A 27,993-nucleotide genomic window follows, 5' to 3' on the forward strand; every position below is an offset into this window, starting at 1 on the left:
TGGCCCGCCCCGACGCCCGGCCCCCAGCTCCCGCCTTAAAGGCACAGAGCGCTCCTAGCTTTCCCATTTCACGTGACTCAGTGCCGTAAAGGTGTCAGAGCTCAGAACGCCCCGTGCCTCCTGACGCCTGCCCCAGCCTGGACCTTCGCCTGATACGCCATACCGCTTCCATTTGTATAGGACCCAGTCTGTGCCACCAGGCGGACCTGGCTAGTTAGGACCTGGTTTCACAGGGATGTACTCAAGGGCTGGTGGGTATTAAGCGCGGGGTCCCTGGCGTCCCCAGACCTGGCTTCAAATTCAGCCCCCACCGTGGGCTCCCAGTGTGAGCCTCAGTTTGCCCATCTGTAAAATAGGGTCTTACCGACCCCGCAGGGTTGGCGTCAGATGAAGCCACATGATACTTGCAAGTGCTGAGCACGCGCTCCGGAGGCAGGGTGGGAGTTTGCATAGAAATGCTACCAGGGGATTGTTTCCCCATACTCTAATGTACTTTCTAATTGTTTGTTTTTGTGTCATTCTTAAAAATTAAGTTTTAAGAAGGATGCTCAGGTATACATTTGTTCATATGGTGGTCGGGAGGAAAAGATTCAGTATTGTTAAGTAAAATTCAGGGCCCAGGTCATGTGGCCTTGTGCTCAAGGGACAGTAGGGCCTGAACTTAAGGAAGTAGGACAGGGCGGTGGGCTTGATCCAAAAGCCCCAAATCTCCCAGCTCGGCTAGCAGAGTCACCTGATACTTGCCCTTCCTCCTCCGCATGTCCTTCTACTTGTCCATCCCCTTCTTCCAATTTCATTTCTCTCCTTTGCTTCTGTTCTCCACATTTTTTCCACAACAATCCTTTGCTCAAGTTCAGTTTTTAGCTGAATATTTTGGAAACACAGCCTAAAATGTGCTGGTTATACAATTGACTAAGGGGGTGAGGGATGGGAGTGGAGGAAAGGGATCTGGCCACACTTGGTCACTGCTGAATCCGAGAGGGGGCACACAGGGGTGTACTTTTGGGGTACGTTTTGAAACTTTCTGTAACAAAATGGCAAAAAATATTTTACACTCTATGGACCTGACAAGGAAAGATCATTCATATTAAGTTAGAAAAACAGTGACAAGACACATCCCATACCCTGATAAACTGAGAAAAGACTGGAAGATTTTAGAACCATAAGCAAATAGTGATTTTCTCAGAGGGCAGGATGACAAGTTTTTGTTGCTCTAATTTTACAGAGCTAACATCACGTTCTGGGTTAAAAATTAAAAAAAACAAACAAACAAAAACAGCTGTACAAGGGCTGTGAAAGCACAAATGTATGTCAGAAGTTTGAGTTGGAGGGTAAAATCAGGAAAAGTGAAGAAAATCTTCCTTTTTGGGGAGGCTGAAAACTCCAGGGCGGAATGGGAGGAAACTATCTCCATGGAGCTGAACCCCTCTGAAAGCTGAACCAAGAAGGACCCTGGGGAAATCCCTCAGAATCTGCTCCGGAAGCAGCTGGAAGGCTTGTGATAGGGAGAAGCTGCCAACCCCCAGTAGACAGATGACTCTTCTGGCAAGCAGAGGGAAGTCAGCAAATGCTTCACTCTCAGCTGGGAAACTTGATACCAAGTTAAGATTTGGAGCAAATAAACAAACCCAAAAGGCCACAGCAGGCTGAGGATAAAAGTACCTGTAACCTGTATAACAAAGCATTAATATCTTTAATATACAAAGAATTATTAGAGATCAATAAGAAAAAGATAAACTCTCCTGAAAAGTAGGTAAAAGCCATGAACATGCAATTCACTTAAAAAACAACAACAACAAAAAGCACAAACATAAAAATGGCCAATAAACATATTTTTAGGTTCAGTGTAATCATTAATGAAATTCAAACTAAACAATGAAATGTGTGTGTGTCTCAAATTGACATTTTTTCTTTTGTGAAAATTTCTAGTGTTTGGAAAGGATATGGAGAATATGCACAAATGCTGCTAATGGGAGTGTAAAAAAAAAAGCCCAGCTTTTCTGGAGAGGAATGAGGTGGAGGTATGAGGGTTATAAAAGCCTTGAAATGGTGCATATGCTTGACTCTGAAATTCCACTAGTAGACATTTATCCAATGGGAACGAGGACTGAGGTGTCCAAAGACTCAGCTGCGGAATGTTCTAGGAGGAGGCAGCGGGCAGAGTGACTGGACCTCGGTACCAGAGCCTGGCTGCTCAGGGCAAGTTCCTCTCTGAGCCTCAGCTTCCTCATCTGTAAAATAGAAAGTGTCATCAGGATGCCAAAACACATCAAATGCCTGGCACAGAGTAAATGCTCTGTAAATGGAAGCCTAGCAAAAGAAACTGAGCAGAAAATGACAAGCGCCCAGAAGATACGTGGGCCAAGGAGAGGAACAAAGTTTCACAGAAAAGAAGCTAAAAACAGTTCTTAAACACACAAAAAGATGCTTAATCTCATCTCCAACAAGACATGCTCATAAAAATGATGCCAAGATGCCATTATTCACTCAGAAGATCTGAGAAATCCTGAGTCAGCTGGTAGCCTGTGCAGTCTGTGGGGAAATGGGCCACCTGCACACAGGTAAGGGTCACCAGGTGGGACCAGACTGGTGGAGAGTGCTCTGGAGACTGCTGTTGAAACACCAAACACAAATGCTCAAAACCCTGAGATTTCATACTGGGGGATTTACCCACAGAGACCTGCACTTGCCTGGAAAGTATGTACAAGGTCATTCCCTGTAACATTAACAGTTAGTTGGAAGACGAGAAGCAAAATGGCCATCATTGGTTAGATTCTGGTCAAATAGATTAAGGGGCCCATTTGCAATCCCTCATCCTCACTTGCGAATCCCCAAATATTCTGACACCTAGAAGTCTTTCTAAGACAGTTTAATCTCCATTTATCCCAGCACTTATGTATATTCATCAGTTTATCTACAGTGATCAACTACGGGAGGCTACCCCAGATCAGCAATGTATTAGTGTATTAGTTAGCTATTGCTGTGTAACAAATGATCCCAAAAGTTAGCAGCTAAAAACAACACATATTATCTCAGAGTTTCTGTGGCTGAAAAATGTGGGAGCTGCTTCGTTGGCTCTCACAACAGCAATACACAAGGGGATTGAGCTGTGAGCTGTTCCAGAATCCCTGCACCTGCCCTGGATTCTGAACATCCAGGTTATAGCCGTCCTGCCCACCGGTCTGCTTCTAGTTGGACCAGTTGTTTTCTGCCCCATTTCAGGGAAGTCCCCATGACACATTTCCATCTCACGGCTGGAGTTGAGGATCCCTGCCCCACCAGCAGTGTCAGCCTCAGCCCTACGTGCATTTACTGCTCCAACAAAGAGCTCGCTGTAGGATCCTGCAGTAGGCCAGGCTGCCCTGGCCCTGAGCCTGGCTCCCTATACCCATCTCCCAGAGCAGCCCTTGTTGTGGTGGACCCAAGGCTCCCATCACCACAATCTCCCCTCGCAGTGTTGGGAACTGGTAGCTGCTGGGAGAGACTCCATGGAGTCCTAGTCCCGGCAAGAAAAAATGGGACACAAATTCCTATGCATGCCAGAGAGTACCTCTGTGGCTCAGACAAACACTGGCTCCCCATTGCCCTTTTACCATGAGCTTGGCCAACCTGGCTGGGTCAGGGGATAAGATATATATGCTGTTCCATCCAGGAATCCACACTTAAAACCATCCCTTACACCCCATGCCAGGCCCCACTACCCCCCAACAATTCACTGGCATGGCCCAAGGGCTTTTGAGGTCCTCACCTACTCCTGTCTGGTCCCATGGGGCCTCCGAGCAGCCATCCAGAGTGCAAGACACGTCACTGGCACCAAGGGCCTTTTTCAATTCTAAAGTGAGAGATAAAACCTTGGACCCACCTGGGGACTCCATGCATTCTCTCTGAGAGGCCACAAGAGGGCAAAGGATGGGAGGAAATGTCTCAACCAGGAACCCCTATTCAAATAAGCCTCTCTCCATACCTGTGCCCATGGCAGACATTGCTAGCCGATCCCCACACTTTCACTGAGCCCCCTACCAGCCCCACCTGCCAACACAGCACTCCAAGCAGACATTACAAGTCAATTAAGGACATGTAAAACCTCTAGGAACAGAAACTCTCTGAAGTTAGCTGTTTCTGGATTTTTTTTTTTCCAATTAGAGAATAGCTTTTTCTCCATTAAAATATCCCTTTTCTAAGGGAATTTAGTTCTTTTTGTTTGGATGCCCAAAGACCAAGGACATCCTCACCCTCATTTCCTGGCTCCCAGAACCCTACTGTCTTTGGTTTTCTCCCAAGAAAGAGGAGAGCTGCCTGAGTCCATCCTTCACCTCCAGGACTGTGCCCTCAGCCTCCTCCCTGGCTTCCAGGATGGTCACTGTTGCCCTCTGCTCACACACTCTCCATGGCTCCCCCTTGCCTGCTCAATAAAGCCTAACCTCCTCTGCCTGTTATTTCAGGCCCTGCACACCTGCCCCGGCAGCCTCCAGCCCCCTCTCCTTCCATTCTCCTTCATGTCCTCGGCATCAGCCACGTGGATGCCATGACATGCCCTCAGTCTCACATGGCTCATCCCAGCACACATCTCTGCAGTCTCAGGCATTAGGTCGTGAACAAACTGATGAAGCAAGAAGGAGAAGAGATGGTTCTGGAGCTGCTCCCCAGCCCAGAAGATCCAAGAACTCTGGGGGTTTCAATGTCAGCCCAGAAAGAACAGGGAGTGGTTACTGAATGAATAAATATAAATGTCTACCCCCAGTTTCCGAATTTTGCCTCCTTCCCCTCATCCTGAGAACTCCTACACACCCCTCACGGCCTTGCTCCAATGCCCCCTCCTTTAGGGAACTTCCATCACTGCCCCTCGAAGACTCACTCACCCTAGTCCCCATCTGTCCCAGTCCTACCCTAGGGCTAGTGTTAACAGAAAGTAAGAGGTGATGGGGAACGTGGTAGAGCATGGTACACACAGCCAGGGGTCACCAGGCTTCCTTGAGCCATAGAGGAATGGGGCTCACCTCTGTCAATCCTTTGCAGCAGGACCCCCTGGACAATGTCTTTAGAGATGCCCTCGATGGTTAGGGCCGGGCTACCCACAGCAAGGACGTCTCCTTCAAACTCAAGCAGCTCCTGGAACAGAGGCGGCTGAGGGGCTGGGCTGGACGGGAGGGTTGCAACTTTGACCCTGATTAGCTGGGGGGGGGGGGGGGACTAAATTTCCTCATCTCTACAATGGACTCCTCGATCCATATTCCCTCAGGCTGTTCTGGGGATCGGTGAAACACAGCACATCACATCTCAATGGGAATAGTGCGGCTATCTCTGCTAGCCCTCCCACCCAACTGCCTCGGCGAGAGGATCTTGTCAGCAACTGAGGCAGACCCCTGCCTGGCGCCCCTGTGTGACCAGGCCCTTGTGACCTTCTCTCTCGCCCCCTTCCTACGCCCTCACTCACCGAGCTCCAGCCATGCGCGCCTCCTCACTATTCCTCCCACACACCGGGCACCGTCTGACCTCAGGGTCTTTGCACGTGCTGTGGCCTTCTGCCTGGACCACGCTTCCCCGGGACACGGCTCATGCCCTCGGTTCACTGCTTCTCAGGTATCATTCTCACCGAGAGCCTCCCTGACCACCCGGCAAACCCCCCAACACACACACATTCCCTCTTTGCCTCCTCCCTTCCCTGAAGCCCATGTCACCCACTGATATACGATGCCTGGGCCCCCACCGCAGCTCTCAAATGACAGACGCTGAGCACTCTCATGGGAGAAGCAGAGGGCATCGTGGGAGCCCAGAAGAGCCATCCACCCCAACCACAGGGCTTAGGGAACAAGAGTCTCTTATGGTCACAGTGACTCCGAGGGAGAGAGCACTCTGCCCACTTTATAGAAAGAGACAGACACTTGGTTGTCCTCTAGGATGTGCACGCGCGTGCCCTCTTACTCACCACTTTGCAGCTCCCCTCCAGCTGGTGCAACACAAAGGGCAAGAAGATGCAGAGTAGCCACCCGCGGATGAACTTGCTCTGCGCCGAGCTGCTGTCCGACTGGAACTTCTGCCGGACACACACAGTGGCCGGTCCAGTGGCCATCGGAGCAGCCAGGCCCACTCCCATGCCCTCCCGGCGGACCTCACCTTCAGCACACGTCCCCGGACTTTCTCCAGCTGCTGGGCAGCCTGGGTGCAGTCCAGGGCTGCGGTCAGACCCTGGTCCGCCAGCTGTAGGAAGGTGGTCACGGCGTCGGCCATAAGCTGCAGGAAGAGCATCTGATAAGCCCCCTGGGAATCCATGCTGCGGCCTTCTGGGCCCTGCGACTACCTGGCTGACCCTTCTCAGCATCCAGACTGACCCGACCGGCCACTTTTCCCCAACCTCCTTTTTGTTTCAAGAAACAGCATCTCCCTCCACTCAGGACTTGGGAGTCAGGCAATCAGTGGGAATCTATGTGTAATCTAGCAGAAAGTGCCCTCCCCTCTGGAAGATGGTGCCAGGGTGCTCAGTCTGGGGAGCAGAGAGCTGGTCGGAGTTCAGCCTCCTTGTCTGAGTGCTCTTGTGCAGTGTACAAATTGAACAACTGTACTAGGCAGCACTTGGTCTTCTCAATCCCTGTCTCCTTCACTCACCATGTCAATTAGCAGGTCCCATTCCCTTGGCCTTCAAACACACCCCACTTCTCTCCATCAACAGCACCCATTCTGGTTCAGGCCTCCTTCTTGCCTCTTCTACTCCTGCCCCCAACAGTCCCCCTTCCGCAGGTAGGGCTTCCTAAATCTTGAATCTGATCACACCCCTCACCTGCTCACACACCTGCTGGCGCTCCCCATTGCCCTCAGGACAGAGCCTGGCCCCTTAGCCCCATATTCAAGTCCCTGACCTATCTGCCCATCCACCTTGCTGGCACATCTCCCACCTTTCTGCCCTTGATTGAAACCTACAACCCAATTTCTCTAAATGGCTTCATTTCCTCCACATGCAGGCAAACTCCCTCACCTCTGGGTGCTGATCCACAATTTTCGCTCTACCAGGACATACCCCACCCCCATTCTTCCCCCTGCTGTCTCAGTTCAGAAGTCCTCTCCTCCTGGAGGTCCTCCTAACTGGAGATGAATCGAGCACCTCCTCAGGGCTCCCATAGCACCTCGTGTGTCCGCACCACAGCCCTGTCCACCGCATGTGAGCCCAGTGAGGGAGGCTAGGTCTGTTGGTCATCACGGTCTCCCTAGCACCTGTTCAGTGGACTCTGCTGCCCCTGCCTCCTTCAGCCTCCCTCTCCCCCTCACCTGCTGTGCGAGATCCTGGGCCCCAAACACCAGGCTTTGTGTTCCAAAGAAGCCAAATGGCACCACCAGCTGCCCCAGGTGCCCCTGGCTTCGCTCAGCCTCATGGTAGCAGGTCTGCATCAGCTCTGGGTCCCACGGCATCTCCCCAAATGAGTAAACCTGGGCTCCAATGGCAGGCAGGTGAGAAAAGCACCATCAGTTGATGGAAAAGCAGGGCCAAGGACCTCACAGCCAATTCATAGTAGGAGAAATGCAAATGGAAATACATCCCACCTCAGTCATTACCCCCAAAATGCATAATAAAAGTAACAGGTATGGTGTGATGGACATAAAATGGTAAAACCTGAAAAAAATGGGTAACATGCAGTGCTGGCATGACTGAGAGGAAATAGGCACACTCAGCCCTTGTCACATCTACACCCACCACCTGATGCCCTCTCTGTGCTGGGGGGCTCTGCAGCTGCAGAAATGAAGTAATCCAATATGGTCTTTGGCCTCAAGGAGCTCACAGAAAAGTTGGGGGAGATAAACTATAGACAAACAACTACAGGGGCATGTAAACCCATCTGTGAGGAAGGAAACACAAGTAGCTGTGGATGCAGAGAGGGAGCAGGGAAAGTTCCTGGAGGAGATGATTATGAAACAGAAGCTTAATGAGTTGAAGTTTTCCTGGCTCTTAGTAGGTCTTCATTTAATAACAGAAGAACTGAGGTGACCTGTGGAGCAGAATTCACTGGCTTAGGGAATGGGGTGGGCTCCAACAACAAGGGAATGGGAAGAGGAGGAATTTGAGGGTAGGTGACTCCAGACTCATGTTGCTAAAATGCTACTCTTGTCATTTTACTCCTCCCCCAACCATGTTTTAAACTGTGCCCCCAGTGACCATAGCGTGGTGATCTACAACAAGTAAAAAGCAGCCTAGAACAAAGTTCAAGAAAGGTTTCCAAAAGAGATTTTCAAACAGAAAGATGAAAGAGTTCATGCAACTCTTCTGTAAATTTAACACACTGCCGGTCCATCAGATGAACACCCCCCCCCACACACACACACACGCACACACTGGAGCTCACCTCCTTGCGCAGCTGCGTGCCAGAGGAGTTCCCACGCAGATGGCGAGACAGGCGGTCCATGCCCTGAGCTAGGAGGGTCTGCACTGCCGAGAGCACGGCTTCCATGGTGCTCAGCAGCTTTTGCGTGACCAGGGACAGCTGTGTGTCCACCTTCCCGCGCAGGCACGACTCCAGGGGGCGCTGGACCTCGACTGGGAGTGGAAGACACTAGCCTGGGTCTCCTCCACAGGGGCTCCGCAAAGGGGGTGGAGGCGGCTCTGGGCTCAGCACGAGGAGGACAGGAGCTCAGACTCTGAGCACCCTCTTCTATCATTTCACACCAGAGAAAACTGAGGCTTTGAGAACGGCAGCAATCAGCTCAAAGTCCCACGCCCCAGAGGGAGAGTCCGGATTCCAACCCGGTTCTCTTGGTTACTGAGCGGAGTGGGAGCCTCCGCCATCTGACCGGGATATCCCCGGTCAGGTCTGCCACTGCCTGTGCCTCCACCAGTCTCCCGACTGGGTGTCCCTCTCTCCATTCCTAACCCAACGCCCTTCCACGCCCGGACCTCCCTCTTGACCCCGCCCTTGTCTCGCATCCTGGAGCCTCGGCCACGACCAGACTCTCACTGAGACCCAGTCCCTTGTGCCCGCCCGCCCTTTCTTCCCCTTCCTTCCTCCCCCTCCCCCACCCCGCCCCCCCCCCTGCCCCTGCTCTGCCCAGCTGGGTCTCGGGTCGGGATTCTCGGCCCCACCCCTTACACCCACCCGGTTCGCTTGCCACCTCTCAGGCTCTCGTCCCCGCCCCTGCCTGCCCAGGCCCCGCCCCCCGGGCTCACCCCGCAGCCTCCCCGCCAAGCGCTCCTGCTGCCGCAGTATCTGGTCCACGTCGGGCCGGAGGGTTTTCTCCAGGACCGCGAGCAGCTCGTCCTTTTCCGGCTGGAAGGCGCGGAGCCCGGCGGAGGCCCGGGCCAGGACGGCGGCGTGCACTGCGTCTAGGAGCTGCCCGGCCCGGCCGAGGGGACCCCACACGGGCCAGAGGCGCGGGAGGGAGCCGAGATGGGGCGGGGGTGCGAGAACAGAGAGACGGAGACGCAGAGAGACGCAGAGAGAGTTTAGGGGACAGTGGCGAGGAGGGGGGAGATGGGCCCCCGGGTCCGGCCCCCCCCGCCGTGTCCCGGCCCCACCTCCGCGACCCCGCGCCTACCTCGGTCCAGGCCCAGGCACGGTTGCGCCCGGGCCCCCGCAGGCCGGGCAGGGTCTGGGCTCGCAGCGCGGGCAGCAGCTCCCGCATCAGCACCCCGGTCAGCACCTGCGGGAGAGGGGACCGTGAGCGCTGCGGCGGGCCTAGAGGGTCCCGGGGACGGCCTTGCTTGGCACTGACCTCGGCGTCCGAGCCCAGGGTCACATCGTCGTCGCCAAAGTGGCCTTGGTGCCGCCGATAGAGTCTTACGGCGTCCAGGAAGGCACGGGCAGCGGGGGCCTGACTTCGCTGCAGGACTGAGGGGGCAGCTCCTCAGTGCCAGCCCACTCCTCCCCTGCTCTCACCTCCGCCTCGCTCCCTATCGCCCCGGGAAGGAAGCCCTCGACCTCCTCACCAGGTCCCAGAACGCCCAAGGCTCACCCATCTCCTGACCCTTGCACAAGCAGTGCCCTCTGCAGGGAACACGGTGCCCCAGGACCATCACCCGCCCATAAGGCACCTTTATAATACGATTTAGGAAAAAGCATCCGCTGTGGGCAGTCACAGCCCGGGCTGCCCCTCCACATAGGCACATCTGTGCACTCAACAACCTGCTCAACATATGTGTCGGTCCTGTTCCCCTTCTTCACCTAGCTGGCCCCTTATCCTTGTCAGACCCCAGGCTTGACTTCCCTTCCTCCCCTCCTCCGAGTAGCCCTCCCTGATCTCCCAGGCTAAGCCGCCACAAGGCTGTGTCCCCAGCGCAGCCCTGCAGCCCAGGTCACTTGTAACTGCCAGTTGTCGCTTCTGTCTCCCCCCACAATCCATTTCATGAAGAAACTAGACACTTGGAGACGATGACCCCATGGCCAGCAGGGGCAGCCACCTTACCTCAGACTCCAAGACCCACAGCTGCCTGGCCTTTCCCAGGACCCACCTGTGCCACGAAGCCGGATGCCACCCTGTAGGGCTAGCCTCCAGGCTCGCTGCGCTTCTCCCGTGGCTGCAGAGAAACAAAGGTGCCGGCGGAAGGGGTGCTGCAGGAATAGGGGGAAGTTCACCGGCATTTCCAGGAGGGGGTCAGACTCTTCCTGCGTATGCTCTCCTGCAAGCGGGCAGAGGAGATTGTGTCTTCATTCACGCACTCACTCTACAATCATTCGTTCACTAGAAGAAAACACCCATGACACGCTTAGAGGAGCCCCCAGCGTGGGCAGTTGCTCAATAAGGATGAACCACGCTTTCATAATTGCACTCTCCTGATTCTAGCTCAGTCCCAGAGGGAGGTGGGCCCATGGCAGACAGACATCAGCAATCCATCCCAGCATTGTTTCCCAGCCTCAGGATCCTCCTTAACCCGGAGGCCTGGGCAGCCACCACCAATCAAGCTGAGTGGGCCCGTGATCTGAGCCCTGCTTGCCCTGGGGGCTCAGCCAGGTCCAGATTCAAACCCCGCCAAAACATTTGCTAGCTCTATGTGTAGGGCGCAGTTTTTCTATCTGAACCTCCGGTTTCCTGCCTATAAAATGGGCTTAAAAGTGATACCAATGAGATATTATTGGGAGGACTGTTGGGGGGATTGTTGCGGGGGGACAAAATGAGTGAATTTCTTTTTGGTTAATTAATTTGGGGTGTCCTAAATCCTCAGTGTTTGGTTCTGATTTCCAGAGTGATAGATGGGACCACAGGAAGATGCAGGAATCCGGAAGGCAGAAATCGCTGGTCACCCCACCCCTTCAACCGCAGCCCACCCACCAGTGCCCATCTCCCCATATGCTCGCCGAACCCAGGTTTTATTGTTTTACCCTTGCTACTTCGATTCTGGTCCAATGTTCTAAGTCTCCTTCTCTCTCTGATGAGAGTGGATATTTCTCTTGCTAGAGCTGGGGTGCTCACCCAAAGGCAATACTGCCCTCAGCGGATACCTGATGATGTCTGGAGATATTTTTGATTGTCACACCTCTCATGGGGGGGGCGGGGTGCTACTGCCATCAAGTGGGTGGAGGCCAGGGATGTTGTTCAACATCCTGCAATGCACAGGGTGTCCCCTTCCCTGCAAAGAATGATTTGTCCCCAACTGTCAACAATTCTAAACTAAAGAAACCTGCTCTTGAGGTCCCAGGAAACTTACCTGAGGAGACTGGGCAGAGAGTATCCAACAGGTGGAGATATTCACGCTGGGAAGTCAGGACAGTATACCCTGTCAAGGCCATGGAACCCAAGGGATGGCCCCCATTTTCATATTCCTATGAAAGGCATCCAGAGAACCAGCTTGGGACAGGTCTAAACGGTGCCTTCCATGTCCCAACTGTGGGATCGGGGGAAGGCTTAGGGCTAGCTAGGGAAGTCCTCCACCCACTTTCCCTCGCTCCCTGTAGTCAAGCACCCAGCACCCACTGTGTGCTAGGCTAGTCCCAAATATTGTCTGAGGATTATTTCACTAAATCCTCACAGCCCCGTGTGGCCTGGACCACCATCATCCCATTTCACAGAGGTGGAAACTGAGTCCCAGGGGCACAAATGACCTGCCCAAATTCCCAGCCAGATGTGATACGCAGAGGCCTCTCACAGTTTCAACCTCAGCTCTGCTGATGACCATGTGTAAATCCCTACTCCTGGCCTGGACCTCAGTTTACCTACCCAGCCCAGCAAGAGATGGTCACCCATCCCAGGCCAATCTCATAGGGACCCTCAATTCATACTAGGTAACTGAAGAAAGGAAAGAGGACCATGTTGGGAGCTGGACCCCAAACCCATGCTGAGGGGAGTGGGATGGTGAGGCCAGAACGGAAGAGACAAGAGACACTTGCTTACCTCCCTGTGGCTGAACCACTCCAGGCGGCCATCCCCACGCAGGACACAGAAAATCGGCTGCCACCGAGGTGGGTGGCCCCCAAACCGGGTCAGAGGCCCTCGGTACTCCCGGACTCGGGGAAGCTTCTGCAGGAGGAGGGGCCGATGGATGTCAGGGGCACAAACCAGTGTCCCCATGTCCAGACCACCTGTAGAAAGCATCCTCCATCCATCCCAGCCTCCACCAAGTACAGGGAGGTCGGGTGCTGTTGCTATGGCACCTCTGTTCTTTCTCACATGCTGAGAGCATGCACTTGTTTGTGACACTTCCACATACAAACTGATTTAATCCCCCACAGCCCCCACTTGGAAGCGGACTGTTCCCCACTTGAGCCTCAGAGGAGACCCCAGCCCTGGCCAACATCTTGATTGCAGCCTGTGAGAGACCCCAAAAGAAAGAACTCGGGAGGCTGTGTCTAGATTCCTGACCCACAGCAACTGTAAGGTAATACACGTGGGTTGTCTCCAGCCACTGACGGTGTGATGTGTTGTTACGCGGTGTTAGCTAACTGATACAAGAGGGATTGGTGGGTCATGGAGCAGGTGTAGTTCGCCTTCATTCGAAACAGCCAGTCCTCTGTCCACAGACCCCTCCCTTGGGCATCACTTTATTATCTTTGTTACTCTTCTCACTACCTGGCCACCTGAATTGTGTGCATTTTGTTTCATCACTGGGTCCCAGAGCAAGGCCCAGTGCACAGATGGTGCTCGATAAATATTCAATGAAAAAATTAACTGTATTTGTGATGTTTTCATTCTTCAATGGGGCAGTAGAAACTCGGGTGTTTGTTGAATGATTCTCCAAACTTTCTCTGAGGCCTGAGATTTTTCATAATAATATTGTTAGAACATTGTTATAGAGGGGCGCCTGGGTGGCTCAGTCGGTTAAGCGTCTGTCTTCGGCTCAGGTCATGATCCCAGGGTCCTGGGATCGAGCCCCGTGTCTGGCTCCCTGCTCAGTTCTCTTGCACTCTCTCTCTTCCCACCTCTCTCGCTATCTCTGTCTCTGTCTCTCAAATAAACAGATAAAAAATTTTAAAAACTTAAAAAATAAAATAAAATCCTTAAAAAAAAAGCATTGTTATAGGGGTGCCTGGGTGGCTCAGTCATTGAGCGTCTGCCTTCGGCTCAGGTCATGGTCCCAAGGGTTCTGGGATCGAGCCCCGCATCGGGCTCCCCGCTCAGCGGGAAGCCTGCTGCTCCCTCTCCCACTCCCCTTGCTTGTGTTCCCTCTCACTGTGTCTCTCTCTGTCAAATAAATAAATAAAATCTTTAAAAAATTTTAAAAAAACATTGTTATAGAAATGATATATAAAATAAGTATATGATAAAATGTTCAAACTGAAGCAAGGGGAAATCCCCCACCCTGCTTGAACCCCAATGTCAACTGTGCCTGGGGCCCAGGTGGCCAGAACCTACAGGTGGCAAAAGGTGCAGGTGGGACGACACCTGGGGTCCTGTGATCCCCCAAGCATGACAGGGAGAGCCCCAGGTGAGAGAAGGCTCTGGGTCCACAGGGTGGGGGAAGCCTCCAGCCCAGGGCAGGCACAACTGGGAAAAGAGGCATCTGAGAAAGATGGGAAGACTGAGAGCCCTTGATTGGTGCAGGGACCCAGGGTCAGTAACCAGCATGGACTCCAGGTTCAAATCATGCCTTGCCTCTTCCTGGCAGGGTGACCTCAGGCAGGTCACCTCACCTCTCTGTGCCTCAGTTTCCTCACTGGTCGAAGACTCATTTCACAGGCTGGTGAGGACTGGGGGAGTCGTACGGGGCACGTGGAGCCATTTGTTGGCTCAGGAGACATCTGGAGCTGAGCCAGGCAGCTCCACACTCTTAAGTTCCATCGATAAACTCTTCTTGAGCTCCTACTCTGTGCAGGTACCAGGTGAGCACAAGGGATATGGGGGAGGGGGAGGGGGACAGACCTGGCCCCTGCCCTCACAGGGCAGACAAGTGAGGGAGGCAGATGTGTGACCCAAGGCTTCCCTGGAAAAAGAGCGGGATGGGGATCCCAGAGGAAGCACCCAAACCAGGAAGGGGCTGTGGTGATCAAGGAAGGCTTCTTGGAAGAAGCGTGGCTGGAGCATGAGGAAGAACAGGAAGAAAGCACCAGGCAGAGGGCCCCACATGTGCAAAGGTTTGAGGGTCCAATGGGCATGCTTTTGCATGGGCTGTCCCCTCTGCCTAGAATTCCCTTCCCACTCTGGCTTCCAGATCTGGTTCTTTCTCATTTGTTACATCTCAGCTCAGAGGGGCCCTCCCTGCACCCCAACCCCCTGCCCCCCAACACTGCCTTTCATCTTGTCTTCATAGCACTTATCAGAAGTCATCCTGCATCATGACCTGTTAACTTGCTTGCTCATTTCTCCCCCCAACAGACTGTGAGCCTGGAGGGGGGTGCAGAGCAGGATCTTCGACCACCACTGCTGTGCCGCCCCCCCCACCCCCCCCACCCCCGGTGTCTAGCCTAGGGCATGGTCTGCAGTAGGCGCCCAGGGAATGTTTGTTCAAAGAATGAATTTTTAAACAGTCTCCTCAGGTCTTGGCGCCCCCCTAGGGTCAAGGTGGAAGGAGGCCCCCAACTGAACCAAAGCCGCCCCCCCAGCTTCCCTCACTCAGCCCCCCTCCCTTTGCGGCACCCACTTTACTGCGCATCAGCTGGCATCCGGCTGGCTCCCGGGGCTCCAGCTCACGGGAGATCTGTCGCAGGACAGAGGCTCCCAGCTGCCTGCGGTAGCAGGGCAGGAAGTTCCTCAGCAGGGTGTCCACCTGGCCTGCAGGGGCAAGGGGACAGTAAGGTGGTGGAATCAGGCCCTGGAGACCTGCCTGGGGAGGCCAGAACAGGCAGAGAGGCCCCTTGTGAGCTCCCGCCATCGCCCCAAGGGTGCCCAACAAGACGTGCTCCAAATTCCACTCACCGTCCAGACTGTTTCTATCCACGTGGGGGCAGGGGGCGGGGGAATTAAGTGACTCAGGCTTAATTTGTAACTGATGCACAATAAACTTTAATTGCATAAAGCATACAATCTGATGAAATCTGACACCTTTACACACCCAAGAAACTATCACCACGATCAAGATAATGAACTAATCCATCCCACCCAAGTTTCCTCTGGCCCCTTCCCTGGGGAGAGTTTCAAAATCTTTTAAAAGCCTCACCCTAGCACCAGAGAACTTTCTGCATCCTGATAGGAAGTGATCACACAAGTGTTAAAGTCCTTCAAGCTGTTCCCCTAAGATGTGTGCACTTGGCTGTATCTAAGACATAAATCCATCCTGCTGCCTGGAATGTGGACCCAATGGCTGGAGCTTCAGCAGTCATTATGCGCCACGAGGTGGCCTTAGGCACAGAAGCCACACATGGTAGAACCATGATGTGGAAGGAGTTCAGGTGTCTAACTTTTACCAGGTTGCCTGCCACTGTACCTCTCTATAGGCAAGAGAAATAAATCTTTATCTTGTTTAAGCACCTATAGGGAAAAAAACAACAACATGGCATAGAGTAATTTACTCAATCTTCACAATGGTTCCATGAGGTAGGCATTGTTGCTATTCCTGTTTTACAGATAAGAGAATGAGACCTAGAGAGACGAAGTCATTCACCCAAGGTCACACAGAGAGTGAAGGCAGGGCTATGGTGCGAACTTGGATGGTCTGGGTCTGAGTGTTTGCAAGACACGCCACATGCCTGTGGACATGCTGTTCCCCCTATCTAGGATGCTTTTCCCACATCTCCCACCCACCAACTCCATCACAACCCTCCAGCCCTGGCTTGACCATTATCTCCTCAGTGGGCAATTACCCACCCCTTCTTCTTCCCCCGACTTGAGGAACCTACGGGTTTTCCCCTGTGCTTAGTCAACTGCCATTTTTGTAATGATAACTTGATCTTCTTTCCTGGTCTAGATCATGAACCCAGGAAGGGTGGAACCATTCTCAACCCCATTGTGTCCCCAGTAACCAGCACATACTAGGTGCTCAACCATGTAAAGCCACCAGCCCCCTCTTAGTCTCGAATCAGAAACTGAGCCTGTTTCCCCCTGCTTGTCCCTTCCCACCTAGGAAAATCACCCCAGGAGATCTGGCTGAGCCACCTCTCACCTGGTCCCTCGCCTTCATCCTGAACCCATGCCCTGAATAGGGTTACCAGATTTACCAATTAAAAATACAGGACACCAATTAACTGTGAATTCCAGATAAATTAGGTGTCATTTTTTAACATAAGTATGCTCCCATGCAAAATTTGGGACATACTTATACAAAACAAGAATATTCATCACTTATCTGGAATTCACATTAGTAGGGCATCCTACTACTTTAGTCAGACACACAGTGTCTGACAACCTTAGCCCTGAACCCCACCTGCCCCACTCCCACCCCACCCCATGCCAGCTCACCCCTCAGGTGCTGTTGCTGCCGCTTGTCCAGGGGGCTCGAGGGCCGCCCACCCATCCTGCTGCCGTCTCTAGGGGTTCCCTCGAGAGCAAAGCAGACACTCCCTCCCCTCTCACAGCCCCCAGGTTTCTGGGTTCAGGGGCACCCTGGGAGCCAGGCAACTGGTGAGGGGCTTGGATGCTGTTGAGACCAGCTGCCTGGGAAGCCAGAGCATGGCCCCTGTGTGAATGTGTGTGTCGGGGGTGGGAGGGAATGCCCGCCCCACTCCTACCCTGCCCTGCCCCACCCTGCACCTGCGTCCTCCTGGTTCCCCTGGGGCCAAGGCCTTCAGAACTGCTGGTTTCTGCGGGGGCTGCCCGGGCAGCCCCAGGGGTGGGTTGGGGGTATGGAAGACTAGAATCCTAGCTTTGGAGGAGGGATATGCAGGGCCAACACCAAGCAGGACTGGCAGCAGTTGGTATGTGGGGCAGAGAAGGGGGATGGTCAGGAATGGGGCGTCTAAATCCTGGTTCCCACTTCCACTGTGCCTACCCCCTGATGGGTGATGCTGGGTTCTGAGAGGATCCAGCACTGACCCAGCAGCCTTCAGCAACCTCAGACTGGGGAGGCAGAGCTGGACAGACACCCCCAGTTCCTGGGGTCAGTGCTGGGGCAGGGGGAGAAGGTGGGGGGGGGCTGTTGGTGTGCCATGGACTGGTGCGATGCGTCCCCTGTGTTCCTGTTTTGTCAGCCTGTTCTCAATCAATGCACATAGCTCTGGACTGGATCAGCCTAGTTGGATCTCCCTACCCCTTCACCTGTTTTTCCAGTGGCTGGGAGAGAGCAGCCCTCAGTTGGGTGAAGGAAGGAAGGGAGGGAAGGAGCAGAATCTGTGTTCCAGGCTGAAAATATGATCAAATGGGAGTCTCACAGGCTTTCAGATGAGGGGAGTGTTGTGTTCCAGTGGCCGGAATGTGGATGTGATGGCTGGAGCATGTGCAGTCCACCTTGGACCATGAGGTAAAACCCACAAAATGACAATGGCACAACTATGATGTAGGAACTGGGGGTCCGTCATCCCCAGAACTCTTGGAAATCTGAAACTCTACACCCATTAAACAGCTCCCCATTCTCATGACATTGCTCCACCAACCCTGGGTGTCCTCCCTCCAGAAAAAGAGCTAACCCTCCATTTTGTTTAAGCCACCAGGAACATCTGACTGTAATCCTCACCCATGCCCCAGGATTCATTTCTCCTCTCAACAAACATCACTCCTTGACAGCCTGAGTGTCATCCTTGAACTATGTGCCAGGGATGCAGAAGTGGGCAAAACTGACCGTGGTCCAGCTCCCATGGACCATCAGTTGGCACACCAACAAAACTGTCAGATAATGATAGAGGTAAGAAAGAAAAATAGAACAGGAAGAGGCAGAAAGTACCAGGGGTGGAGTGGGATTGGGGAGGTGATGTTGCACCGCGACCCAAAGCAAGTGAGGGCGACGCTGTGCAAAAAGCTGGAGAAAAAAAGAATACTGGGTCGTGGGCACAGCACACACAAAGGCCCTGAGGTGGGAATGTGTTTGACAGGTTCCAGTAGAGCACAAGGTAGGGAGGTTAGTGAGGGGCAGACACAAGCAGGTCTGGGGCAGGGAGATCTGTGGCTACAGGGAGAGGGTTGGAGAGGTAACACGTCCCAGAGGCCCCCCACATGGGGTCCCCATGTCTGTCTCATCACTTCCCTCTGCTTCTTGGCACCCCCCTCCTGAAACACTGGGGTCATGGCCACCTGCTGTTGCCTAAGCCTGTGGCTGGGTTGCTTTCTCTGCTTTTCTTCATGTTTCCACCCTGGCCCTGTCCCACTTCCTCACTCTCACATCTGAGCGACAGACCCAGACAAGATGTTGAAGGAAACTTCACTTTCTGTGGTTTTGGCTTCGGGGTTTCAACCCCCCCAGCCTGATCAGGTGCCTCTGCAGGATGCCCCCAGCCTCCAAACTTGGCAAAGCTCAAGCATGGCTGAGGGACCCCATGCACCCACCAGCCTCCCCCACGAGGCTGACGGGTGGGCCATGCACAGTCACACCCCAGGAAAACGCTACAGCGCCGGCACATCACTGACTGGGGCTGCTCGGCATATTCAAGGCTCTGAGAAGGCCTGCAGCAGAGCGGGACACAGAGGCTGCCACTGTCCGTGTGTGTGCAGGGAGAGCTCAGTTACGTGTGTAGTGGGCTGAATGGTGTTCCCCAAAAGGATATGTCCACAGGCTACTATCAAGAAAACCAAAACACGTGTTGGTGAGGATGGGAAGAAATTGGGACCCTTGTGCCCTGCTGCGATGGTGCAGCCGCTGTGGAAAACAGTATGGGGGTTCCTCAAAATGTAAACGTAGAATCACCATATGAATCAGCCATTCCACTTCTAGGAATATCCCCGAAAGAACCAAAAGCAGGGTCTTGAGATATTTGCCCGTCTGTGTTCCCAGCAGCTCTATCACAATAAGCGAAGCGTGGGAGGCACCCAAGTGTCTGCTGACGGATGGATGGAAAAACCGGGGCATGTGCATACACTGGAATATTCTTCAGCCCTAAAGAGGAAGGAGATTCTGACCCAGGTTCCAACACGGATGAACCTGGAGGACGTTACGCTGAGTGAAAGACGCCAGCCACGAAAGGACAGACACTGTATGATGCCACGTATAGGAGGTGCCCGGAGTAGTCAGATGCAGAGGGACAGTGGAATTGTGGGTGCCGGGGGCTGGGGAAAGGGAGGATGGGGAGCTGTTTAATGGGTGTAGAGTTTCAGGTTTCCAAGAGTTCTGGGGACGGACGGCAGTGACGGCTGCACAACAGGGAGAACGTACTTAACACCGCTAAACTGGACACTTAGAAGTGGTTCAGATCGGGGCGCCTGGGTGGCTCAGTCAGTTAAGCGACTGCCTTTGGCTCAGGTCATGATCCCAGGGTCCTGGGATCAAGTCCCACATCGGGCTCCCTGCTCAGCGGGAAGCCTGCTTCTCCCTCTCCCACTCCCCCTGCTTGTGTTCTCTCTCTCGCTGTGTCTCTCTCTGTCAAATAAGTAAATAAAATCTTTAAAAAAAAAACAAAAGAAGTGGTTCAGATGGTAAATTCTGTTACGTTTTTTCACGAACACACACACACACACACACACACACACGGAGGATATGTCCCCTGGAACCTCCGATTGTGACCTTATTTGCAGCTGTAATTCTTAAGGATCTTGAGGAGAGTTCATCCCGGATTTAGGGCTGTCCGATGTCCACTGGTAGGTGTCCTTACTAGAACGGGAGAGGACACACACAGAGAGACACAGGGGAGAAGGACACGTGACAAGAGCGGCAGAGATTGGAGCGATGTGTCTACAAGCCAAGGACGGCCGAGGGGTGCTGGCAGCCACCAAACACCCGAAGAGAGGCACGGGACAGATTCTCCCTCAGAGCCTCCAGGAGGATCCAACCCTGTGGACACCTTGATTTCAGACTTCCGACCTCCCGAACTGGGCGACCATAAATTTTGTGGCCCTTTGCTCCGGCAGCCCCGGGAAACTCATCCAGGGCGCTGCATCCCTGCCCTCCCCCCCGCTGGGCCAAGGGCTTTGGGTCACACGCTCAGCCTGGGCATCCCCGCTTCCGCCGCCCACCAAGGACCACGAGACAGTGGAGACTTCAAGCAAATGTTCCCTTTAATATCTGGTCACGCAGAGCCATGGCCGGTGGGCTGAGCACCCCGGGGGCACGGGGCTGGCGGCCGGACCCTGCGGCCTTCCCGTGGCACCACGCAGCTTTTTGAAAATGAAGCCTGGAGCGGTGGTGGCAGCAGGCCCCAGCCCAGGAAGGTCCCGGCCCACGAGGGTCATTTGCGGTCCCCGCCGCGGTGTCCCTAGGGCCAGCTACAACGTGGAATGCTTCTCAAAGGGCACAGTCAGGAGTCCGGCCGCCGCCTCGTCCAGGAACCAGCAAAGTTTCCCGGTGTGGGGCTGGACCAGGGCGGCGGGGAGCGGGTTCTCCTCCTTGTCCTCTAAAATGCGCTGCATAGAAGAAAGGGCAGGAGCGTGAGGCCCCACCAGCAGCCCCAGCTCCCCTCAGAGCTCCCGGGTCCCCCCACGGACAAGACTGTCCTCCTCTCAAGACGTGATGCTGCCCTTCCAGCTGTCTTAGCTTCAAACAATCAGCAGGTCCCTTCCTTCTCTATCGTCCGTGACCGCCGCCGAACAGGGGCGTCAGCACACGGGCCCTGCACAGACCGGAGTCACTCCTGCGCTCTGCAGATCACACCTTGTCTCTGTCACAACCGTGCAGCCCTGCTGTTACACAGCAAAAGCAGCAGCGGATGCCACATCGACAAACGGGCACAGCCTGTTCCTGTGAAGCTGTATTTACGGACGCTGCAATCCGAATTTTCGTAGAATTTTCACAGGTCAGAGAATATTCTGCTTTTGCTTTTTTTTTGTTTTCCCCATCCGCTTTCAAATCCTTCTTAGCTGGTAGGATTTGGTCCCGCAGGCTGCGGCGTGCTGATCCTTTGATGTGACCTCACGATCGGCGGGAATCATAAATACCGCTTTCTGATAGCTGGGCCTGCCCCATGCACTCTGTCATTCACAGCCCTGTGAGGTCACCTCTATTCCCACCCCCATTTTACAGTTGGGGAAGCTGAGGCTTGGGTGGCCTCCCATGAGTGTACTCTGAGCTAAAACTGCCTGGACTGACCCTCAGGAGGTCCACAGGGAGGAGCCCTCCCAACCCACCTTGCAGATGGGAAAGTTGAGGCTTGCGGGGGGACTGAAGTGGCTGCCCAAGGCCATGCTGGGCATCACCGGCAGGCACGCTGGTCTGCTGGATTCTTTACAGTCTGTACCCTTAACCCCAACACCAAGCCACCCCGTGAGGACATCTGGACTCAACAGTTTGGGAGGACGAATTATTATTTGTTAATTTTCTAAAAATATTGCCAGTTTCTTCCATAGTTGGTCTTTTTCAACGATGGCAATTAAAATATCTTTTTTATTATTTAGTTTACTTTTAATATCTTATCTATTCTATAGTTTCCTAAAATACTATGTATAACTGTCTCTTTTTTTCTTATTCCTCCTTTTTTACTTATTCCTACTATATAATTTTCCTCCCTGATTAATTTTGCCAGGGGTCTATCTTTGGGACCTATTACCATTAAGCTTTTAAGAGTATTAACCAATTCAATTAATTTCTTTTTTAAGATTGTATTTTTTTTTTTATTTTAGAGAGAGAGAGAGCACGAGCTGGGGGGTGGGGGTGGGGTGAGAAGCAGAGGGAGAGGGAAAGAGAATGCAAAGCAGACTCTGCACTGAGCGCACAGCCAGACGTGGGGCTCAATCTCACAACCACGAGATCACCACCCCAGCCAGAACCGAGAGTCAGACATGTAACCCTGAGTCACCCAAGTGCCCCTTAACCAATTCATTAATTTCTGATTTTAACGTCATGTATTCCTTCCACTGACTTTTTCTACATTTATGGTATTGTTCTTTTTCTTAAGTCTAAGGTGCTCAATTTATTTAACTATTTTTTTATTTAATAATTTTTTTAAAAGAATTTATTTTTAAGTAACCTCTACATCCAATGTGGGGCTTTGAACTTACACCTCTGAGATCAAGAGTCACATGCTCTACCGACTGAGCCAGCCAGGCGCCCCTATTTAATACTTTTTAAAACTGCCTTTTCAAAGCTATAAATTTACCCCTGAGTGCAGCTTTGGCCTCATCTCATCAATTTGATTTGGTAATTGTTTATTCCTAACTAGCCTGTAATTATAGTTTCCATCTCCCCTTCAGCCCAAGAATTACTCAAGTACCTTGGGACCTGGTGCTTCCAGCACAGTAATATCTGGGGTCATATTCCATCCCTGGGCCCACATGCCTTTGATCTTCTTGGGAATAGGGCCCTCGGCCATTACCTTCAGGACAGCTGCCTTGCCTTCTCCAGTTGCCACGAAGATGACGGTTCGGGCCGCATTCAGCACAGGAAGTGTGAGGGTCACGCGCTGTGGTGGTGGCTTTGGGGAGTCACTGATGGGGGCTACGATCTTCTCCCGCTCCTGGGGGAGGGAAGCCCAGATGGAGACAGAAGGACAAGGTCCCTTCAGCTTCTCAAGCATTCACACACACCTGGCATGGTCCATCCATCATTCCATGCCCTCCTACCGGTCCTGTGGTACTTGATTTAAACCCTCATTTTAAGATAGGTGAACTGAGGCTCAAAAGGGTTAAGCCCAGCCAACTGGCAGAGGCTGACTCAAACCCCGCTGGGGGTACCTCCTGGCCCCCCAAAAGTGGCCTTCCCTCTGGAAGCCCCAGTCAGCAGAGGCTCGTGTGGTGCACTTACCTGCAGGAGGGGGTGGTCTGGGAAGAGCGAGCAGGTGTGGCCATCAGGACCCACCCCGAGAATTAGCAGGTCAAAAACTGGAATGGAGTCCCCTTGGAAGGCCTGGGTGGGGGAAAAGACAGTCCTGCGACGTTGTGGGGGGTACTCGAAAGGCACAAAGACAGTGGTCAGAAAAAGAATCCCAAGTGGTTGTAACACAGGGAGCAACACTCAGCCTCACCTGCATGAAAGGGACTCTATGAGGTTCCACGTTTCACCCGTCTGCCTGGCCAAGAGTCTGGGGACACAACGTCCCCAAGATGTGAGAACCAAGACCCACTCCCAGAGGGTCAGAAGCTGGGCCACCCTAAGGGACCCAAAGGCGGGGCTGTGGCCTCTCAGAAGGGGGATACTCAATGGCATCTGTCCAGGGTGGGGTGGGATTTGCCAACCACCTGTGGGGGGAGTTTTTGCTGGTGACAATCATGCAGCGCCACCCGCAGGGCTGCTCCCTCACCGCCATGTGGATGAGGCCTCCCTGGGGCCACACCGGGGGACTCACCTGTCTCAGCTTCTTGGCATAGTCCTCAGCCGCCTCCTCCACAGGCAGTTGGGGGTTAATGGTGATCACCTGGCTGTCAGGAATGGGCAGCCTGGAGAGCAAGTGGGTCTGCAGCAGACGGAGGGACAAAGTCACCCGACAGCAATACACGGCTCCCAGAGGCACGAGGTTTGCATGGGTGACCACCTGGATTCTCCAGGCGAGGATGCCTCCAGGACAGGACTGTCCTTACACCCACCTCCTCTGTGAGTCGGGATCCCAGTGGCATTCCACCAGGAGTCTTTCAAGTCCAGCCTGATTGGGGGCCTCCTGGCCCTAGCCGGCACCCGTGTGGCTATAACCATAGCCCTGTTTCAAAGCCCCCAGGGTCCCCTGCACCTCAGGATAAAACCCAGCCCCTCTCTGCCCTCCACGAGGCTCTGCTGACCTTGCCACCCCAACCCACACATAAGCCACTGCCCTTGCCTGGGAAACTCCTATGCATCCTTCAGAGCACCTCCTCTGAGCATCCACACCCGAGCCTGCGCCTCCCCCATACGGCTGCGTGGAGACACCACATATGAAGGTGGTAAGCACTGACTTCTCTTCCGGCTGCCACTACGGGGTATCCCTGCCCAGCATATAGCACACCCTGGCCTCGGAAAGGTGGATTTAATTTCTGTGGAAGCACCTGGAGTCAGGCCTCCTGCAAGGTGGAGGGCTCTAGCCCTTTCCCTCATCGCCCCAGATGAGCCTTTGATCTGCTCCAGGAGGGACACCGGTGACCCCGACCTTGGTGCCTCCCTTCACACAGGATCTTGGAATCCTGTACCATGGAGACAATGCCAAGTTGAGCCACGGAGAAAAAGGAGGAAGCCGCAAAAAATACTGTATTAGAAGGGGCATGGGACAGGGACATGGAGTAAACACACCAGACCACATAGGGCTGCCTGCCCTGAACACTGGCCCGAGGAGTAAGAGCTCTGTATGGAGGGTAATGGGGTGTCAAGGAGGGTGTGTGAGCCAAGGAGGGACAGGGTCAGATCTGTTGTTGGAAAGACCTCCTGCTTTGTCCAAGGTCCCCATCGATACACACCCTCAGGGATTACATTGAGCAAAGCCAGTGGGGAATCTCAGTGCCCTGTTTCTGTCACATGATCCTCTCCTTAGCTGCCCTTCCCCTAAGGCTCAGAGCCATGACCTCCTCCTCCACCTGGCCTCCTGCCAGAGAGCCAGGGGCTGGAGTGTCAATCAGGCAGTTTCCTAGAAATGGAACTGCTGGTTGATTCTCTCTTAACATCCCTCGGGCATTGAGGAACCATTGCCAGGAAGGAGGTAGCCCCAGCTAATCCTCCCAGCCCAGACGAAGCCCTGGCCTGTGCAGCAGAAGATGCATAGAGCACACAGGGTGAGCAAGAGAACACTCCCGCTGAGAGCCCCAGGGTGCACCGGATCCGTCTTGAGGATAGAAGCAACCCTGTGTTCCTATACTGGGTTGACTTGTGGCCCCCCAAATTCATGTCCACCAAGAACCTCAGAATGAGACCTTATCTGGAAGGGTGTCTTTGCAGATATCATTAGTTGACTTCATAGTAGAGTAGTGTGGGCCCTGAATCCAATGACTGGTACCCTTATGAGGAGAGGACACAGAGAGAATCAGAGAAGGCCATGAAGAGGCAGATACAGAGATTGGAGGCCAAGGACCACCAGGAGCGCCCAGAGGCTGGAAGAGGCCAAGGATCCTCCCCTCGAGCCTACAGAGGGAGTGTGGCCTTGCCAACACCTGGATTTCAGGCTCTGGCCTCCAGAACTAAGAAAATAAGTTCTTGTTGTTTTAAGCCACCCAATTTGTGGTCCTTTGTTAAGGCAGCACCAGGGGAGTCACTTGACTCCCCTCACAGGGGAACTGGCAGAAGCAGCAAATCTTTGCCCCACATCTATTCCCATGGCATCGAGTTTGCCTTTGCCATACCCTCTGCCCCGGCTCTGCCCCTGGCCAGGTCCTCACACCTGCAGGCCTCAGCTCAAACATCATCTCTCAAAGCACCCCTGCCCCTCACCATCCTGAAGGATCTTCCCGGGGCACTTTCTCTCTCACACTATTATCTTTTGTCCATACTGCATTATGTGAATGCTCTGAGTGGATTTCCCTGATTTATTTCCCTGTGTGTTGGTGCCCGGTGCCCCTATGAGCCCCATGAGGGAACTGCCCAGCACCCCCATGTCCCCAGCGCTGGATACAGGGACACATAACGAACATCCCCGCAACATTTTTTTTAACTTTTTTTTTTTTTTACTGTTTTGTTAGAATTTTGTTACTTGAGTAAGTACAGTTTGCCTAATTAAAAAAAGAGTTCTTCAAAAAAAAAAAAATTCTTCCAATTCATGCAAGGTAAAAAGAAAGAAATGCGAGCCCAGTTTTTAATGAAGCTATTGAGGAAGACACAAAGGGAGGCCCCTGCCCGTGAGATGTGCCCCAGGTGCTGTCTGGGGGGTCCGGTTCAAACCCTGGCTCCCCTGCTGGTCATCAGGAGACGCTGGCACACAAGCTCTCCTCTTCTGGCCCCAGTTTCTCCATCTATGAAATGGAGGAAATAACGGCCCCGACCTCATAGGTTATTGTGAAATTACATGAGATGATGTGGATAAAATGCTTGGTAATCAGTAGACCTTCCTTCTTATGACAAAACAAACAACAAACCAGGAAATCTTCAGCTCAAGCTTCTATGCAAAGAGAAGGCAACACACCCAGAACCTGAGCAACCTGAAGCTTCTGGCTAAGCCCGCCCCTTCCACACCTCCCTGGGCGTGTCTTCCCCGTCCAGGGCAGGAGGAGTCGGCTCAGATGCAGCCGGAGGACCCCAGGGCAGACCACGCCTCCTCCAAGCCTCAGTTTCCCTGATTCTATAGGACCTGAGGCCACAAGCCAAAGATAACCAGCCTGGGAGGTGATCAGAGCCCAAAGCTGCGTGTAGATCATCACGAAGGCGTCCAGGTTGGAGACGAGAAAACTGAGACCCAGGCTCCACGCCAGATACCTCCTGCCTGGCCCTTCCCTAACTCTGCCTTGCAAGCCACCAGGCTGGGGCGCCTGAACTTCCCTAGGTCCCTGGAATGGGCCACTCGGTTTCACCTCCACGCCCTCGCGCAGGCTGTTCCCTCTACCTGGCCACCGGATAAAGCATAAAGAGACTTCAAGGCCCCTACCGGCCCACTCGGGTGGCAGTGGAGGTGGGAGTTCAGCGCACCCAGCAGACCGTTCCCAGGCAGTGCCAGAGGGCAGAGTGTGACCCTACGCGACCCCCGTGGCGGGGTTCAGGAGGTGGGCGCGGCCTTCTTGGAATGACCCCCGGCGGCCCCCGTAGTCGGGTGCAGGCGGTGGGCGCGGCCCTCTCGGCGTGACCCCCGGCGGCCCCCGTAGCTCTCACCCGGTAGAGACCGTACGTGCTCTCGGCGTGCTCGAAGGGCACGAGGCGCTCGTCGCAGAAGCCCACGGTCCAGCGCGCGAGGCTGGCGGGGCCGGCGGGGGCGGCGGCGGCGGGCAGCTCACGGGCCAGCATCGAGACGAGGCTGCCGCCCGACAGGCCGAGCGCGAAGCGGGCGCGAGCCCCCGCCAGGCAGCACGCCGCCCGCTGCGCCACCAGTTGCGCTAGCGACGCGCCCAGCTCCTGCGGGCTCGAGAAGACCGAGATGAGGTCCGGGGCCGGCGCGGCCATGGCGACGGCGGCGGCGGGGAGGCGGAAGCGCTCCGGGCAGCCACCAGTGCGCCTGCGCGAAGGCCGGCCCTGCCACACGGCTGTCAGTACCTTCGGGCGGCCGCCTCTGGCACATGCGCAGTCCCACGAGTGAAGTCGCGGCAGGGCCGGGCCTTCGGTCCGAAGGGGCTCATTGATTCTTTGCACGCCGTTCCTGGGCTTGAGCGGGCGGAACCCGTGCGATTGCTCTCAGCCTAGTGGTGTCAGGGCGGGGCCGAAGAGAGGATCCTAGAGGTGGGGTCCCCAAGAGGGGATTGCGGGGTGGGATGGAGGGAGGAGATGGGAGATTTCCTGGAGGAAGGCACCTCTTGGTGGACTTTGAAGTTCCCGAACCTTATAACATTTATCTTGTTGCTCTTTGTTGTTTCCCTCTTTAATTAAAATATAAGCCACATGATGGGGCGCCTGGGTGGCTCAGTTGGTTGGGCGACTGCCTTCGGCTCAGGTCGTGATCCTGGAGTCCCGGGATCGAGTCCCGCATCGGGCTCCCTGCTCGGCAGGGTGTCTGCTTCTCCCTCTGACCCTCCCCCCTCTCATGCTCTCTGTCTCTCATTCTCTCTCTCTCAAATAAATAAATAAAATCTTTAAAAAAAAAAAAATAAGCCACATGAGGACAGGGT

General features: G+C 54.0%; 2 protein-coding genes and 1 long non-coding RNA gene across 5 annotated transcripts; 1 reads left to right on the forward strand and 2 right to left on the reverse strand.

The window, feature by feature from the left end:
- Window positions 1-1,152: 1,152 nt before the first annotated feature.
- NIBAN3 (niban apoptosis regulator 3) lies at window positions 1,153-16,988 on the reverse strand. 2 transcript variants are annotated; one of them, XM_036118839.2, is made up of 15 exons: window positions 16,744-16,987; window positions 14,990-15,120; window positions 12,307-12,432; window positions 11,624-11,738; window positions 10,430-10,597; window positions 9,694-9,809; window positions 9,517-9,621; window positions 9,149-9,311; window positions 8,331-8,521; window positions 7,261-7,419; window positions 6,115-6,231; window positions 5,927-6,034; window positions 4,998-5,109; window positions 3,749-3,832; window positions 1,153-2,231 (listed from the first exon to the last, which is right to left on the reverse strand). In XM_036118839.2, exons 1-15 carry the CDS (start codon window positions 16,796-16,798, stop codon window positions 2,125-2,127), a joined length of 1,857 nt encoding a protein of 618 aa, XP_035974732.2. In that variant the 5' UTR covers window positions 16,799-16,987; the 3' UTR covers window positions 1,153-2,124. The 2 variants fall into 2 exon arrangements, with proteins under 2 accessions (XP_035974732.2, XP_077909908.1); XM_078053782.1 differs by lacking the exon at window positions 3,749-3,832 and having other exon boundaries at window positions 16,744-16,988.
- Window positions 16,989-17,402: 414 nt separating this feature from the next.
- Window positions 17,403-19,820, forward strand: LOC144378859 (uncharacterized). 2 transcript variants are annotated; one of them, XR_013440724.1, is made up of 3 exons: window positions 17,403-17,740; window positions 17,924-18,121; window positions 19,205-19,820. It is a non-coding gene; the product is annotated as an uncharacterized LOC144378859 (long non-coding RNA). The 2 variants fall into 2 exon arrangements; XR_013440721.1 differs by having other exon boundaries at window positions 19,208-19,820.
- Window positions 19,821-20,403: 583 nt separating this feature from the next.
- Window positions 20,404-27,377, reverse strand: PGLS (6-phosphogluconolactonase). Its single transcript, XM_036118850.2, has 5 exons — window positions 27,047-27,377; window positions 23,640-23,747; window positions 23,099-23,200; window positions 22,671-22,811; window positions 20,404-20,766 (listed from the first exon to the last, which is right to left on the reverse strand). Exons 1-5 carry the CDS (start codon window positions 27,332-27,334, stop codon window positions 20,629-20,631), a joined length of 777 nt encoding a protein of 258 aa, XP_035974743.1. The 5' UTR covers window positions 27,335-27,377; the 3' UTR covers window positions 20,404-20,628.
- Between the last annotated feature and the right edge of the window lie 616 nt (window positions 27,378-27,993).

The sequence above is a fragment of the Halichoerus grypus genome, chromosome 1, assembly GCF_964656455.1.
Source record: "Halichoerus grypus chromosome 1, mHalGry1.hap1.1, whole genome shotgun sequence".
NCBI lineage: Eukaryota > Metazoa > Chordata > Mammalia > Carnivora > Phocidae > Halichoerus > Halichoerus grypus.